Source organism: Ictalurus punctatus, chromosome 29 (assembly GCF_001660625.3).
Source record: "Ictalurus punctatus breed USDA103 chromosome 29, Coco_2.0, whole genome shotgun sequence".
NCBI lineage: Eukaryota > Metazoa > Chordata > Actinopteri > Siluriformes > Ictaluridae > Ictalurus > Ictalurus punctatus.
In genome coordinates, this window is record NC_030444.2 from 2,388,020 (window position 1) to 2,401,304 (window position 13,285).

Consider the following 13,285-nt stretch of genomic DNA (forward strand, 5'->3'; position numbering starts at 1 on the left):
CTGCAAAGATTTCAAACAAACTTCCTTCACGTTGTCATCATGCGGTATTGTTTGTAGAATTTTGAGGAAAATAATGAATTGAATCTATTTTGGAATAACGCTGCGACTTAACAAAATGAGGGAAAAGTGAAGCGCTGTGAATACTTTCCGGATGCACTGTATGGTGTTGTTTTTTTTTATTTGTTTTTTTTTTATTATAAATGAGAACAGTTTTGTACGGTTGATTTGTTATAGATTTTTTGCTCATATTTCTCTCATTATAAATAAAAGCGTGATATTTTTTTTTTTCCCAGGACGTACTGACGGAGACTCGTTTATTTCACTGCTCACTTTACAAATGCAGTCAATCAGTCAAGATGTGATGCTTCTGCTGTACGATTCGATTCTACGTACATACTCTAAGCCACGCCTCCTAGCTGAACCTGACTCCGAACCGTGCTCAGGAAGAAAGTGATTCAGCTTCGGAATGAAGGATGTGTTTTTATTTATTTATTTATTTTTTTAGTTCTCGAATGTCCTTGTTTTAGCAGGCAGATTGCACAAGGCTAAACCGGAAGCTATACGATTCGAGTCTGGTCTCGAGACGTTTTCTGTATTGACGGTCCTGTCTGGAGCGTTGGTCTCGATAGTAAAATATGGTCAAAGTTTTACAAGAAGTCATTTCTTCTAAAACACAGCCTAATCATTTTCTTGACTCTTCTGCTCTCGGCGTCGTTTTCATTTGGGACGCTTTCGGAACCCGCCGCGTTTTCTCCCTCGGTTCGGATCGTTAAGACGTATGTGAACGCGGCGATCGCGTTCGGATCCGTGCCAAAAACGATCGGTCTGAGACCACCCGAATACAGCCGATAATTCTCGGTGTGTTTCCACGACGTCACAACGTACTCCGATAGATCATCGACAGAGCGCACGATGTTTAAAGAACGGAAAGATGCGCTGGTCCTGAATGAGTGAACCGGAAAAGCACTTATTACAGCTGTTTGTAAAACACGTGGTATGGAAGCCGGTGCCGACGGAGACCGAGCGGCTCGGGTAGTGTCTGGGACCATGTATATTCAGAACTTCTGAAAGAAAGTGAAAAGGAAGCAGGTTTCCAAAGTGTCCGATGGACATCATCAGTGAGGTGCAGAATAAATAATGGGTGATGTACTCCTCAAAAGAAAGCAGTGGAAAACTCTTCGCCGCCTGAGCTGACGCAAGCGTGAGGTAATACTTCTTTGTTCTTCAGCAGAATTGTGAAACGAGGAACACAGAATGCGCTATAGCGAGACGTTAGATAAATAGTGAAATGAGCACCGTCGGTGTGCCGCTTCAGATTAACGCACGCGATCGTTCTCATGAATGAAATACCTCGGAAATTAGCAGCGGCAGAGGCAAAGTCAAACCTTCTGTAGAGAAACTAAAGCAGGAAACGAAATCCCATAATCACAGAAACAGATGTGTGCAATGGCAAAACCTTTAAAAAAAAAAAAAAAACTTTCGCAAGACAAAAATACACTAGATGCAAACATAGATCCCAGTATGGCAGCCATGTTGCGTCACATCCCTGAGGCTCTGAAATAGAAGTCTGCCCGATTGATCGGTTTTTCCGATAGCTCCAGCAATCGATTATCGGCCAAAATTCACATCGATGGTTTTTTTTCCCGGATGCGTATTTTGCGGGAGCGGCTCAGAAGGGTCCGCTGTCGTTATGCCGTACGAGAGCGCCCTCTAGAGGCGGAATAAAAACCATCGCTGACGAATCTTGTCGTGTTATTCGAAGTGTTTTTTTGATTCGTTTCGGACGTCTCGGTTTTTATTTGTTATTTTGAGCGTTCCCTTTCGGTTCTGTTTGGATGTAGAGCTTTTATTTACGTGGATATTTATGAATCGTTAATATATATTAACGACATTTTTACAGGACGGTCAGTGCTGTTTATTTGTTTAATAAAGTTCAGCGATTTTTTATTTTTTTTTCCTTTGAGTGTTCGTTTACGTTTTCATTCAGCATCGAGTTTGAAAACTATCGGTTGACTAATCGGTTATAGGCAGGTAGGTACCACCCGACTTACCTATCGGTATCTGTGAAATCCACGTCCGGTCGACCTCTACCCTGTAATGTAATGTATAATTACGTTTCTCATAAATGAATTCTAGAATTATGACTTGGCAAGGTTGTGTGTTGTAATGAATCGTTTCAGTGCTAATAATACTGCGCATGATGTGTGATCTCTATGATCGTTTTGGATTCAAATTTCTCTTTAACAGATTTTACTGGACACGTTGTAGAACAGCAGGTTGAAACTTTAAATACTCTGAAGCAGATGTGATTCTACAGTGATCATCAATATTTTCTTTTAAATTGGACGTATTTGTGACGTCCAATCAGGAATCAGAGTTCTGTAGCCTGAGGTATGAGGTTTGACTGAGCAGAATGAGAGCTGTGTGCAGATTATTCTTTGACAGATGGTGTGTGTGTGTGTGTGTGTGTGTGTGTGTGTGTGTGTGTAGGTACTATAATTCGAATATAAGGAAGAAAATCTGTTGAGCTTCATAGTTGCAGTGAAGATGTACTGTGTGTGTGTGTGTGTGTATTTATAGTGGTCACTAAGAAGATTCATTAGATTCATTACATAGATAGAGTGTGGCAATGAAAGTAGTTGAAGTATGTTAATAACGGGTAAAGACCTGTGTGCGAGAGTGTGTGTGTGTGTGTGTGTGTGTGTGTGTGTGTGTGTGTGTGTGTGTGTGTGTGTTCGTCCTCTGCAGTGAGCTGGCATAAAGCCATGCTCTGAGCTCTGATGTCCTTTCCGCTTACACAAATCCACACTCTCACACATTTACACCACTGCATTCTAGCTCTTTATCACACACACACACACACACACACACACACATATACACAATACACATATTTCTTGCACACTCAAACCTGTATAGCACTGTACACACAGTGCCCACTTCTTTCATTCGTGTGTGTGTGTGTGTGTGTGTGTGTGGAGTGGATGAGTGGGACTATTCTCTACCTCCATCTCTCTCTCGCACACACACACACACACACTGCTACTGAAGTGCCATCTATCATTTCCTCCCCCTCATGCACACATTCTTTAGTGTGCTATTTTCATGGACGCTACAACCCAAACCCAACATTAAAGAAATACTCCACCGCATCTTGAAGGAGTGATGAAATCGTTTTTACGAAGATACGAGTTTATCGATAAATTTGTTTATTGATCAAAAGTTAACATCTCCCCCTAGACTTCCATTCCGAGTTGACTGAAACCGCTTCTACGAAAAAAAAAACCCGTCAACGTTCTTGTGATTGCCAGCGACGCCGTATGACGCTAACCTCCATAACGACCCGGAAATGTTGGGCTGTTTATTTTATTCTCCCGGAACGTCACCTAGCGTCTACCTAGCGAACAGCGGTGGATCGCTTCATATATCTCAGCTACTGTACACTTTACATGGATCATTAAATCCAGTAACGTGTGCGAAATAATAGGCAGACATCATCAAACAAAGATAATCCACGTTTCAAAACATGAGAAAACTCCCGAGGGGCCAAATACTAGACACGGGACTATGGGACAAGGCTTAGAAATGGACGAATTTCAACACAAGGTGTATAACGACAAAATAATCAAAGACTCGAGTCAACACAGAGCACCTGGACACAATCAAGAAACATACCAATGGCAGGACTGAGGGTGAATAATAAAAGCGTATGGCCAAACGGTTCCGTTTACATGATAAGACTAATGCTAGCTCGCTAAAAAAATGTTTTCTGTTCACTCTGAATGTCTAGTTAATGTGGTAGTCAAGCTAGAGGTGTAGTGGCAACAGGTAAGAAAGGGGTACATCCTGTTGTGAAGCTGTCTGAAAGTGCGTATTGGAGTAAAACGGCGTATTTCCTGGGGTCGGCTCTAGACGTTAGAATGCAGGCACTCGTGGAGCGGTGGAAGTCATAACGATGAAGTTTGCGTATGACGTTGCAGTAGTGGGTTTTATCAGCAACAGTGATGAGTAAGCATACAAGGAGAAGGCGGAGCAGCTCACAATGGTGCGGAGACGGCAAGCTATCGCTCGATACTGATGAAATGAAGGACGATTGTTGACTAGTGACACCAATTAATGTCACCGTTTCAAAGTGGGTCTGAGTGCATGAGGAGAGCGGGTGCGGGTGCGGGTGCCTCTGACTGACTTTACGTCAGTGACTTATGATGGCGCCGAAACGATCGCATCCTTCGGGGGCTTCTGCGCGAAAGGCTAAACAGGCACGCGGAGAAAGAACGTGAGTTGCCGTCGTCTGTTTTGGAGCGATTGTAGCGTATTCTAAAAATAGACCGGGCCTTGTTCTGTCGGTCAGCGTTTGCCGGTTTATTCGGAGTTCAAAAGCGCGCGAGCGCCGTCGACGTGTCGAGACTGTCAGACGCTCCGAATTCGCGCGCGCAGTGACATTCGCGTCGGGATCGAAATACTGAAGGAAAAGTAAAGACGTTCGTATTAAAAGACAACGAGCAAACACACTGGAGCATTTTAAAAAAAAAAAGAGTACCTCGACTGTCTGTATATCTTCGAAATCCTGCTGATGCTTACATTACCTCTTTAACGTAATACGTCATTTAGTTTTCACGTCACAAATACTCGTTATATTTATGGAAAAATAATCATACGTTTTTATGAAGAAATGAACTATTCTTTCTGCTTAGGAGTTCGTCTCTGACTCCCACTAGCAGTTGATTTGTGTATATAGTGCGTATTTAAGGGTGTGTTACTGTAAAAACTACAACTAAAAATCCAGGCTGCCTTAAAAAATTTTAGTGAGTGTGGCTTAATAATAATAAACTGACTTACTATATAGATATAGAGTGGTGGCTTGGTGGTTAAGGCTCTGGGTTATTGATCAGAAGGTCGGGGGGGTGGGGGGGGTTCAAGCCCTAGCACTGCCAAGCTGCCACTGTTGGGCCCTTGAGCAAGGCCCTTAACCCTCTCTGCTCCAGGGGGCGCTGTATCATGTCTGACCCTGCGCTCTGACTCCAACTTCCTGACATGCTGGGGTATACGAAGAAAAGAATTTCACTGTCCTGTAATGTATACGTGATTCATAAAGACTCATTATATATATAAAAAAAAAAAGTTTAATCAAGTTAACTTAACATTTTAAAGTAATGGGAAAAAACCTACTCTCATAAGCGAGTTTGTCCAGGGCCTCCAGATGTCTAGAACCGGCCCTGATCTGGTTACTCATCTTGAGCCGAAAGTCAGAGGCTGGTTAATGATGGGAAAAGTCACGGCCCAATCGGACATTTGTCTTAAAAGTGATTAGTACAGAATTCTGACCGGGGACCACGGTGAGGGTGGCGGTGGATGTCAATATTGACTCCAGTTTGTCTTTAAAGTGTTCTCAGACAATCCTAAAATGGATTCCACACATTATGGGAACATTTTGTTCTTGCACAGAAACTTACCTGACCACGTGCCCCTCATATAGCCTACACTTCACTGAGGGGACTGTGGTCTCTCTCTCTCTCTCTCTCTCTCTCTCTCTCTCTGCATAAATCCTTATGTAGAAACTATTAAATGTGCTCAGTGACTCAGTGCTTTATTTTCTTTTGTCATTTGCCGTCGCTACTTTGTGTTCATTGCTTCCTTTTTTTTTTTTTTTCTTCCTTCAGTTAAAAAAAAAATGGCGCTCGCTCGCGCCGGCCGGGACATTGAACTGTGTATCGAAGTGCGCGCGCGGCACTGCTGTGCACGCGGAATCCCATTCGTCCCGTTCCTGTCTTCTTTCACCGGACAAAACCCTCACTCACTCACTCTCTCTCTCACACACACACACACACCTCTGTGCGTGTGTTCGCATCTCTCTCTCTCTCTCTCTCTCTCTCTCTCACACACACACACACACAAACACACACTGAGACGGGACAGAGATGGACCATGACAGCGACAGTGTGTTATAACCGGACGCGCGCGCGTGCGTGTGTGTGTGAGTGTGAGTGAGTGAGCGAGGATTTATATATATTTATATATTTATTTATATATATATGTATATTCTTGTCCGGACTTCATGAGGTAAGACCGGAGCTCCGTCCCAAACCGCATGCACCACACTAAACCGCACGACTAATAATAAATAGTAAGCCGTGTATATCCCAGGGTTCCTGACGTGTGCACGCGACCTCACTATTATCCAGCTATTAATTAGTACTCTGCAGTCTATGAGGCTTTTTGTTGTTGCTGTTGCTTTCATTGTCAAGGGCAAGTCCCGGTTAGAGTAGTGTGGGTGTTTTAACGTGCATGACACTGCAACTTCCCCAAGTCAAACTTGACTCGTTCCGGGTTATTTATTTATTTCTTTATTTCTTGATCTGTGATGGATTGACCGTGCGCGTGAGTACGACCCGCGCGCTGTCAACCTCCGCGCGCGGTGAAGAACGTTGCACTCCGGGCTCGCGCTCCCCTCAGCCCTGGCACTGCGGAGCTCAAGCTAACGGCTAATTCATACCGTTTTCACACTCCTAAAAATAGTTTGTGTGGAAATTTGAACTTGTGTTTTAAATGATTTGTTCGGGGTTATTATTTATTTTAATGTTTTTATTTATTTATTTGTTTATTTATTTATTTATTTATTTATTTATTTAAATGAACGTTTGTCGGTGTTAAACGACCATTCGATGAGAACGTGTTGGGCTCCTGGCCAAGTCTCTGCTTCCACAGCACAAAGTCCAGTATTTATTTAATCAACACCTGGAGTGTCACTCCATTAATATTGGCACCCTTTGTAAATTATGAGAGAAGAAGGCTGTGAAAAATTGTCTTTATTGTTGAGGAAAAAGTCACAAAAATACTCTGCTCTCATGGATATCAAACAATTGCAAACAAATCACAGGTGTATAATATATATATATTATATATATACACATAGACACCTTTGTTAAATATAGCTGTGCAACAATTATTACTTGACGTGTTTTTGAGCCTGGAATGAACTCAATATACCTCATGCAGTGTTGAGTTAACTCGTACAATGATGAATTAAGGTCATCCATAACACATTATACAGAATTAAACCGTACAGTAGTGTCATATATATGCAAAATTCTACCTTTTGCACCGGTGAATTATCCGTACAGGTCTGAACGAAGTCCCGGTGTTGAATTAACACCATCCGTACAGTGTTGAGCAGTGTTAACCCTTCGATTAATACAGCGACGGATTGACGTTTAGTGTTGTAGTAACTCCTGCGGTGTTGAATCTAGTTCAGATTTAACTGATGTTTATGGTATTGAACGGAACTGTCCTTTAATTAATCCATTGTGTTAATGAATTGAACTATCTCTTATGGTGTTTACTGGCATTAACCTTAACGGGGTCGTGACATGGTTTTTTTGTGTGTGTGTTTAAATTATCTTCCGTGAGGTGGAATTATAATATTAGTAACGTACAAAACTGATGAACTTATGACCAACCTGTTTGACTGAAACGATCGTTTTTTGTGTGTGTGTCCTTTATCCTTAATTCTTCATGGCTAACATCTTTGTTTATGAATTAATTACCAACGCTCCCTGGCATAACATATGCGGAACTCTTTTCAGCGACTGAGCGCCAGTGGGCGGGGCCAACGGCGAGATGATGTAAAAGTAGGAGTCGATGTCTTGTTACAGAGGCCGTCATATGCAAATATATTAGCCTATGACGTGTGACGTCACAAATCCCGCCACATCCAAACGAGCCGTTTTTGGAGCTATAAATAAATAAATGCTCTTTTTGTACTGAGAAGGACGTTTTAATGCTACAGTGACTTCTTCTGTCAGATTTGATTTCTCATGCTGCATTAACATTTTCAGTTTCTGAATGAATTCGAAACGCTCTCAACACTCCAAACAAACTGTGTGTATTGCACTGTGTGTGTACGTGTGTATCCTTGCGAGCTAATTATGTGCTAATAATTAAAAAACATGGCAAGCTTCTTGATTAATGAGTAGCCTAGTCTAATCACTACAGAGGGCTAACTCAACACTGTTAAATATCGTAACGCTGTAGGTGTTACGTCAGCAGGGGGGTGGAGTTGATGTGAAGGTGCTGTCAGACTTGAGATCAATAAACGTCTGCAGGTTAACGTAGGATAACGTTGGAGTTTGGGCTATTAAGGGTCCTCTGCTTGTGTGTGTGTGTGTGTATGTGTGTGTGAGATGCAGGTGTTCAGTCATGGATCTGAGGTCGTTGTTCTTGCTGCTGTTGCTGGTTCCTTTTTTCGCTGAGGGCGCTTCAAAAGATGGAGGCAAACCCAAGAAAGGCAAGAAAGGCAAAAAACCAGTCGTCTGTCCTTCGTGAGTCTCTCTCTCTCTCTCTCTCGCTCTCTCAATGTGTGTGTCTCTCTCTCTCTCTCTCTCTCTCTCTCTCTCTTTCACACAGTGATTCCAATTTCTTTTTCATTAATGCAGTAATGAATCAATCGTGTGACATCATGGTGACATCATCGTGCTGTATGGACCAGTCGTTTTTTTTGTGTTGACAGTAAAAAGTTTTTCATCATTTCTTATGTGCGTGGAACAGAATACACACACACACACACTCACTCACACGAGCCTGTCCTGTTGGCTCAGAAGTTCGTGCACTAATATATCAGGACTGGACTGAGCGAGTACCAATTTGACATTGTCTAAAAACTGGGATATTTTCAGCGCTATTGATTAAACAAACGAAAGATACTTATAAAGTGAATTACCAAGTTTCAGCATTGCTATGGAATTTTCCTTTTTAGTGAGGGTGTGTTTATTATCGTAATACAACACTAACACGCTAAAAAAACAAAAAAAACAAAGAGCACGCTACACTGTTAAAAATAAAGGTGCTGGAACAGGTTCTTTAGCGATGCCATTTGTTTTGCCTAAAGAACCTTTAGATTAATGGATCTTCGACCCGTTTGGTCAGAGAATTAAACAAAAGTCCACCAAAGACATAACGATTTTATGGCAAAAACAAAATGGTTCTTTAGGCAAGCAAAATTGCTTCTACTACAGCATTTAAAAAAAAAATTTTTTTGGTGTGTGTGTGATTTTGCAACAGGGGTTTTATTTTGTACCATCTAGAGCCAGTACATAAAATATCCAGGGAATAAAACACTTTGAGGTGTGCTCTTGATGAATACTGGATTAACTTGGATTGTTATATTGTTATAGGGCAAGCGATTAGACATCCTGGATCGGAAGCCGAGGTCTGATTAGAGGAGACCTAGAAAACGCTGGAAAAGTCTGACCTGGGATCGGAATGGACTAAACTGAGAGAGAACTGCATTTAAAAGCAGATAACTACTCTCTTATAGTCCAGAAGATATGTTTTCATTCATTTTGAAAGACAGTACAGGGGTCCCTTAATCAAAAGCGAGGAGACAGGAGTGGTGAGACGACAGCGCAACGACTACACTACAGTGGTCGGTTCAATGCGGAACGTATAAAGGGAACGCACTGACGCCAAACCAGAGTAATTCCTAATCAAAGACGAAAAACACAAGTCAAAGGGTCAAGGAAATATGGCAAGCAAATGCTTAGAAAGGCATGAAAACATTGACTAGACTTTACAGAGACCGTGAAGCAGCAGGGCTTAAATGCACACTAGTTAGAGATGAGCAGAATAACACAAAACAGGTGAACACAGTAGAGCAAACGACCGATGAGGGGACAGGGGCGGAGTACAATAAAGTACACTTTATTATAGAATCCCAAAAGCGTTCTCATGCCAGGGGGCAGAACATGACGCAAGGGTAATCCACGGTCAGAAGAGAAGACATGCGAGGACGCAAGTCACCGAGGCTGGGAGTTAAAGTTACGAAAATACACAATAAGACTTTGTAGACGCACAACAGAGTGTAAATAAACAAACAAATCGAGGACCTAGGACGGAACAGGTGCACACAATCGGGTAACAAACCAGTGGCATGACTGGGGCGGGGCGGAAACAGAAGGCAACATGAACAAAAGCAAACGATGTGAACCGTAAACAAAAACAACACAACTAATCTAACAAAATACTACATTTCATTGCTGCTGCTCCATGAACTGTAACTAATATAAAATAGATAACGACGTAAAGTAGCTAACGAACTATCTATGCTAATACAAAAGGAAAGCTAGTTTAAAATGTAGTGGTGCTACTGTTTTTAGAAAGGGTGTTAGTGGACTAGCTAGCTAGGAGTGTATGTGTGTGGAGCGTAACTGTCCGGGCGATTTTCTTTGTTGATTACAGTCAGTTGTCAGCCGAGGACCTCGATCGAGTTCCTGCCAATTCAACCAGTAACATCCTCAACCGCCTGCTCGTGACTTATGACTCCCGAATCCGCCCCAACTTCAAAGGTACTGCCGTTCATCAGCATAATACCTGCTTTGTATTTAGACTGGAACAGCAAGCTTATAATCTTTTAATTCTACACAGAGGCCATAAGGTGTAATCGGAATAGTGCATTACAGTATAATGATCGATTCACGAACGCTGTAGCGCCTCGGCGTGAGGGCAGAGCAACAATATTTACATTTCCAGAAAATCCAAAGTGGGCCGGAAAAAAAAAAAGTCGATCCGGACCCCTGTGTGTACGCAGATCTGACGAGTCCAAAGTACAGTTATAGATGAGCTCATTAGAGCTGTAATTTGGGTTTAGGATAGAGCCAGGCTCACACTGCGCAGGATAATTGGAAGCTCTCGAGTGTCACAAAACGGCCGGTGGGATCACAGTGCCGTGGAGGAGCGTGGAAGATCAGCGGCCCGCGCGTTCTCGTTCACAGCCATGCGTACACCAGAACATTCTTTATAAAGGTCAAATATTTGTGAGGACAGGTTTGAGCTGTAATATTCTGGAATCAATTTCTATTACACACCTAATCCAAAGTTAGGCTTCATTCACACAAAATGGTGGTGTGTGTGTGTGTGTGTGTGTGTGTGTGTGTGTGCAGGCATTCCAGTGGAGGATAAGGTGAACATTTTCATCAACAGCTTTGGCTCAATTCAAGAGACCACAATGGTAACCACGGCCATTTAAAAATATTATGTTGTGCCTTTTTAAAAAATGATGGATATTAATTGATCCAAACCATTATTCCATTCATCCATTTGTTATTCTAACCATCCGTTTATTCATCCATCCATCCATCTATTCATTCATTCATTCCATCCATCCATCATTCACCCAGCCATAGATCTATTAATTTAATCATTCAGCCAGCCATCCATGTATTCATTCAATCATTCATTCTTTCATCCATCGATCCATTCATTCATTTGTTTATCTATCTATCCATCAATCAATCTTTTCATCCACCATTCCATCCATCCATCATTCGCCCAGCCATACATGCATTTATTCAATCATTCATTCTTTCATCCACCATTCCATCCATCATTCGCCCAGCCATACATGTATTTATTCAGTCTTTCATTCTTTCATCCATCCATCCATTCATTGATTCATTTATCTATCTATCTATCTATCCACCCATCATTCACCCAGCCATACATGTATTCATTCAATCATTCATTCTTTCATCCATCCATCCATTCATTGATTCATTTATCTATATATCTATCCATCCATCTTTTCATCCACCATTCCATCCATCCATCATTCACCCAGCCATACATGCATTTATTCAATCATTCATTCTTTCATCCATCCATCCATTCATTCATTTGTCTATTTATTTATCCATCTATATTTTCATCCAGCCATCATTTAATCCATACATTCATTAATTTATCTATTTATCTATCATCTGTCTTTTCATCCATCCATCCATTCATTCATTTATCTATCTATCTATCTATCTATCTATCTATCTATCTATCCATCAATCTTTTCATCCATCCATCCATCCATCCATCTTTTCATCCAGCCATCCATCCAGCCATTCATTAATTTATCTATCCATCTATCTTTCCATCCATCCATCCATTATTCACCCAGGCGTCCATTCGTCCTTTCATTCACTGATCTATTTATTATCCATCTTTTCATCCATCATTCCATCCATCCATCATTCACCCAGGCATCCATTCATCCTTTCATCCACTTATCTATTTATTATCCATCTTTTCATCCATCCATCCATAATCTCTCTTCATTCATTCATTCATCCATTTTTCTAACCATCCATTCAATCATTCATTCATTTATCTATCCATTCATCTAATTAATTAATCCATATATTTAGCCATCCATCCATCTATTAATTCATCCATTCATTCATTTATCTATTTATCAATCCCTCCATCCATCCAGTCATCCATCTATGTCTTCATTCATTCATTTATTTGTTCTTCCAACCATCCATGTATTCATTTATCCACCTACCTAACCACTGATTGATTGATTCATTAATTCATTCATCCAGTTATCTATACGTCCCTCTATTAATGAATGAATTCATCCAGATATTTATCCATCCATCCCAAAATCAAACGCTGAAACATGACCACGTTGTTTGCTGCTTAAATATTTCTCAGTATCACAATAGTACGAAAGATCTTATTCGTATACATATATGATCTTTATTTATTCATTTTTTAAAGATTCTTTCTCTTCCTCCGTCCTCGTGTCTCGTTTATCCAGGATTACCGCCTGAACATTTTCCTGCGGCAGCGCTGGAACGACCCGAGGTTGCGTTTGCCGACAGACTTCAAGTCAGACGCGCTGACGGTGGACCCCAAAATGTTCCAGTGCCTGTGGAAGCCTGATCTGTTCTTCGCCAACGAGAAGAACGCCAACTTCCACGACGTGACACAGGAGAACATCCTGCTGTTCATCTTCCGCAACGGGGACGTGCTCATTAGCATGAGGTAACTGCCGTCTAACTGCTTCTGATTCACGTCCTTCCTCGGATATCTACAGTCTGCTTCCGTTTCCTTTCATTGGCTCATCATTGCAGCCCCCGCATGAATTCGGGTGGGTTTCACGTGCCGTGTATAATGAGGGTAACTTCAGGCGTGTCTCATGCATGTGTCATGTAAATGTGTAAGTAAAGGATTAGCGTTTCAGAGTAGCTGAGCGACAGGGACGTCCTTCAGCTACAGTCAGTTAGTATACATTAGATATATTCGCTTTATTAGGGTATAATGCACCGTTTGAAATACAGTGCTGTTTAGTTGTAGTGATTTAATTATGTTCCTAAACCTGCTGAAGACTCGATTATTATCGAGCCTTAAAAAGCACCGAGCTCCACCGTGATTACTACTTAAAAACACGAGTATTTTATGTACTGTATGTATGGGATTAAATAGAATTCGTAAGCCCACGCATGATTTTACTGGT

At 41.5% G+C, this 13,285-nt stretch overlaps 1 protein-coding gene across 4 annotated transcripts in view; it reads left to right on the forward strand.

Annotated features, from left to right (window-relative positions):
- The first annotated feature begins 96 nt into the window (after window positions 1-96).
- glrba (glycine receptor, beta a) overlaps window positions 97-13,285 on the forward strand; it is a 27,735-nt gene continuing 14,546 nt past the window's right edge. The window contains exons 1-5 of one of the 4 annotated variants that reach the window (XM_017461594.3): window positions 97-1,206; window positions 8,187-8,318; window positions 10,234-10,340; window positions 10,935-11,002; window positions 12,587-12,813. In XM_017461594.3, coding sequence (XP_017317083.1) covers window positions 8,197-8,318; window positions 10,234-10,340; window positions 10,935-11,002; window positions 12,587-12,813 — 524 coding nt within the window. In that variant the 5' untranslated portion in view covers window positions 97-1,206; window positions 8,187-8,196. The other 3 variants (XM_017461593.3, XM_053677694.1, XM_017461592.2) reach the window with 3 other exon arrangements.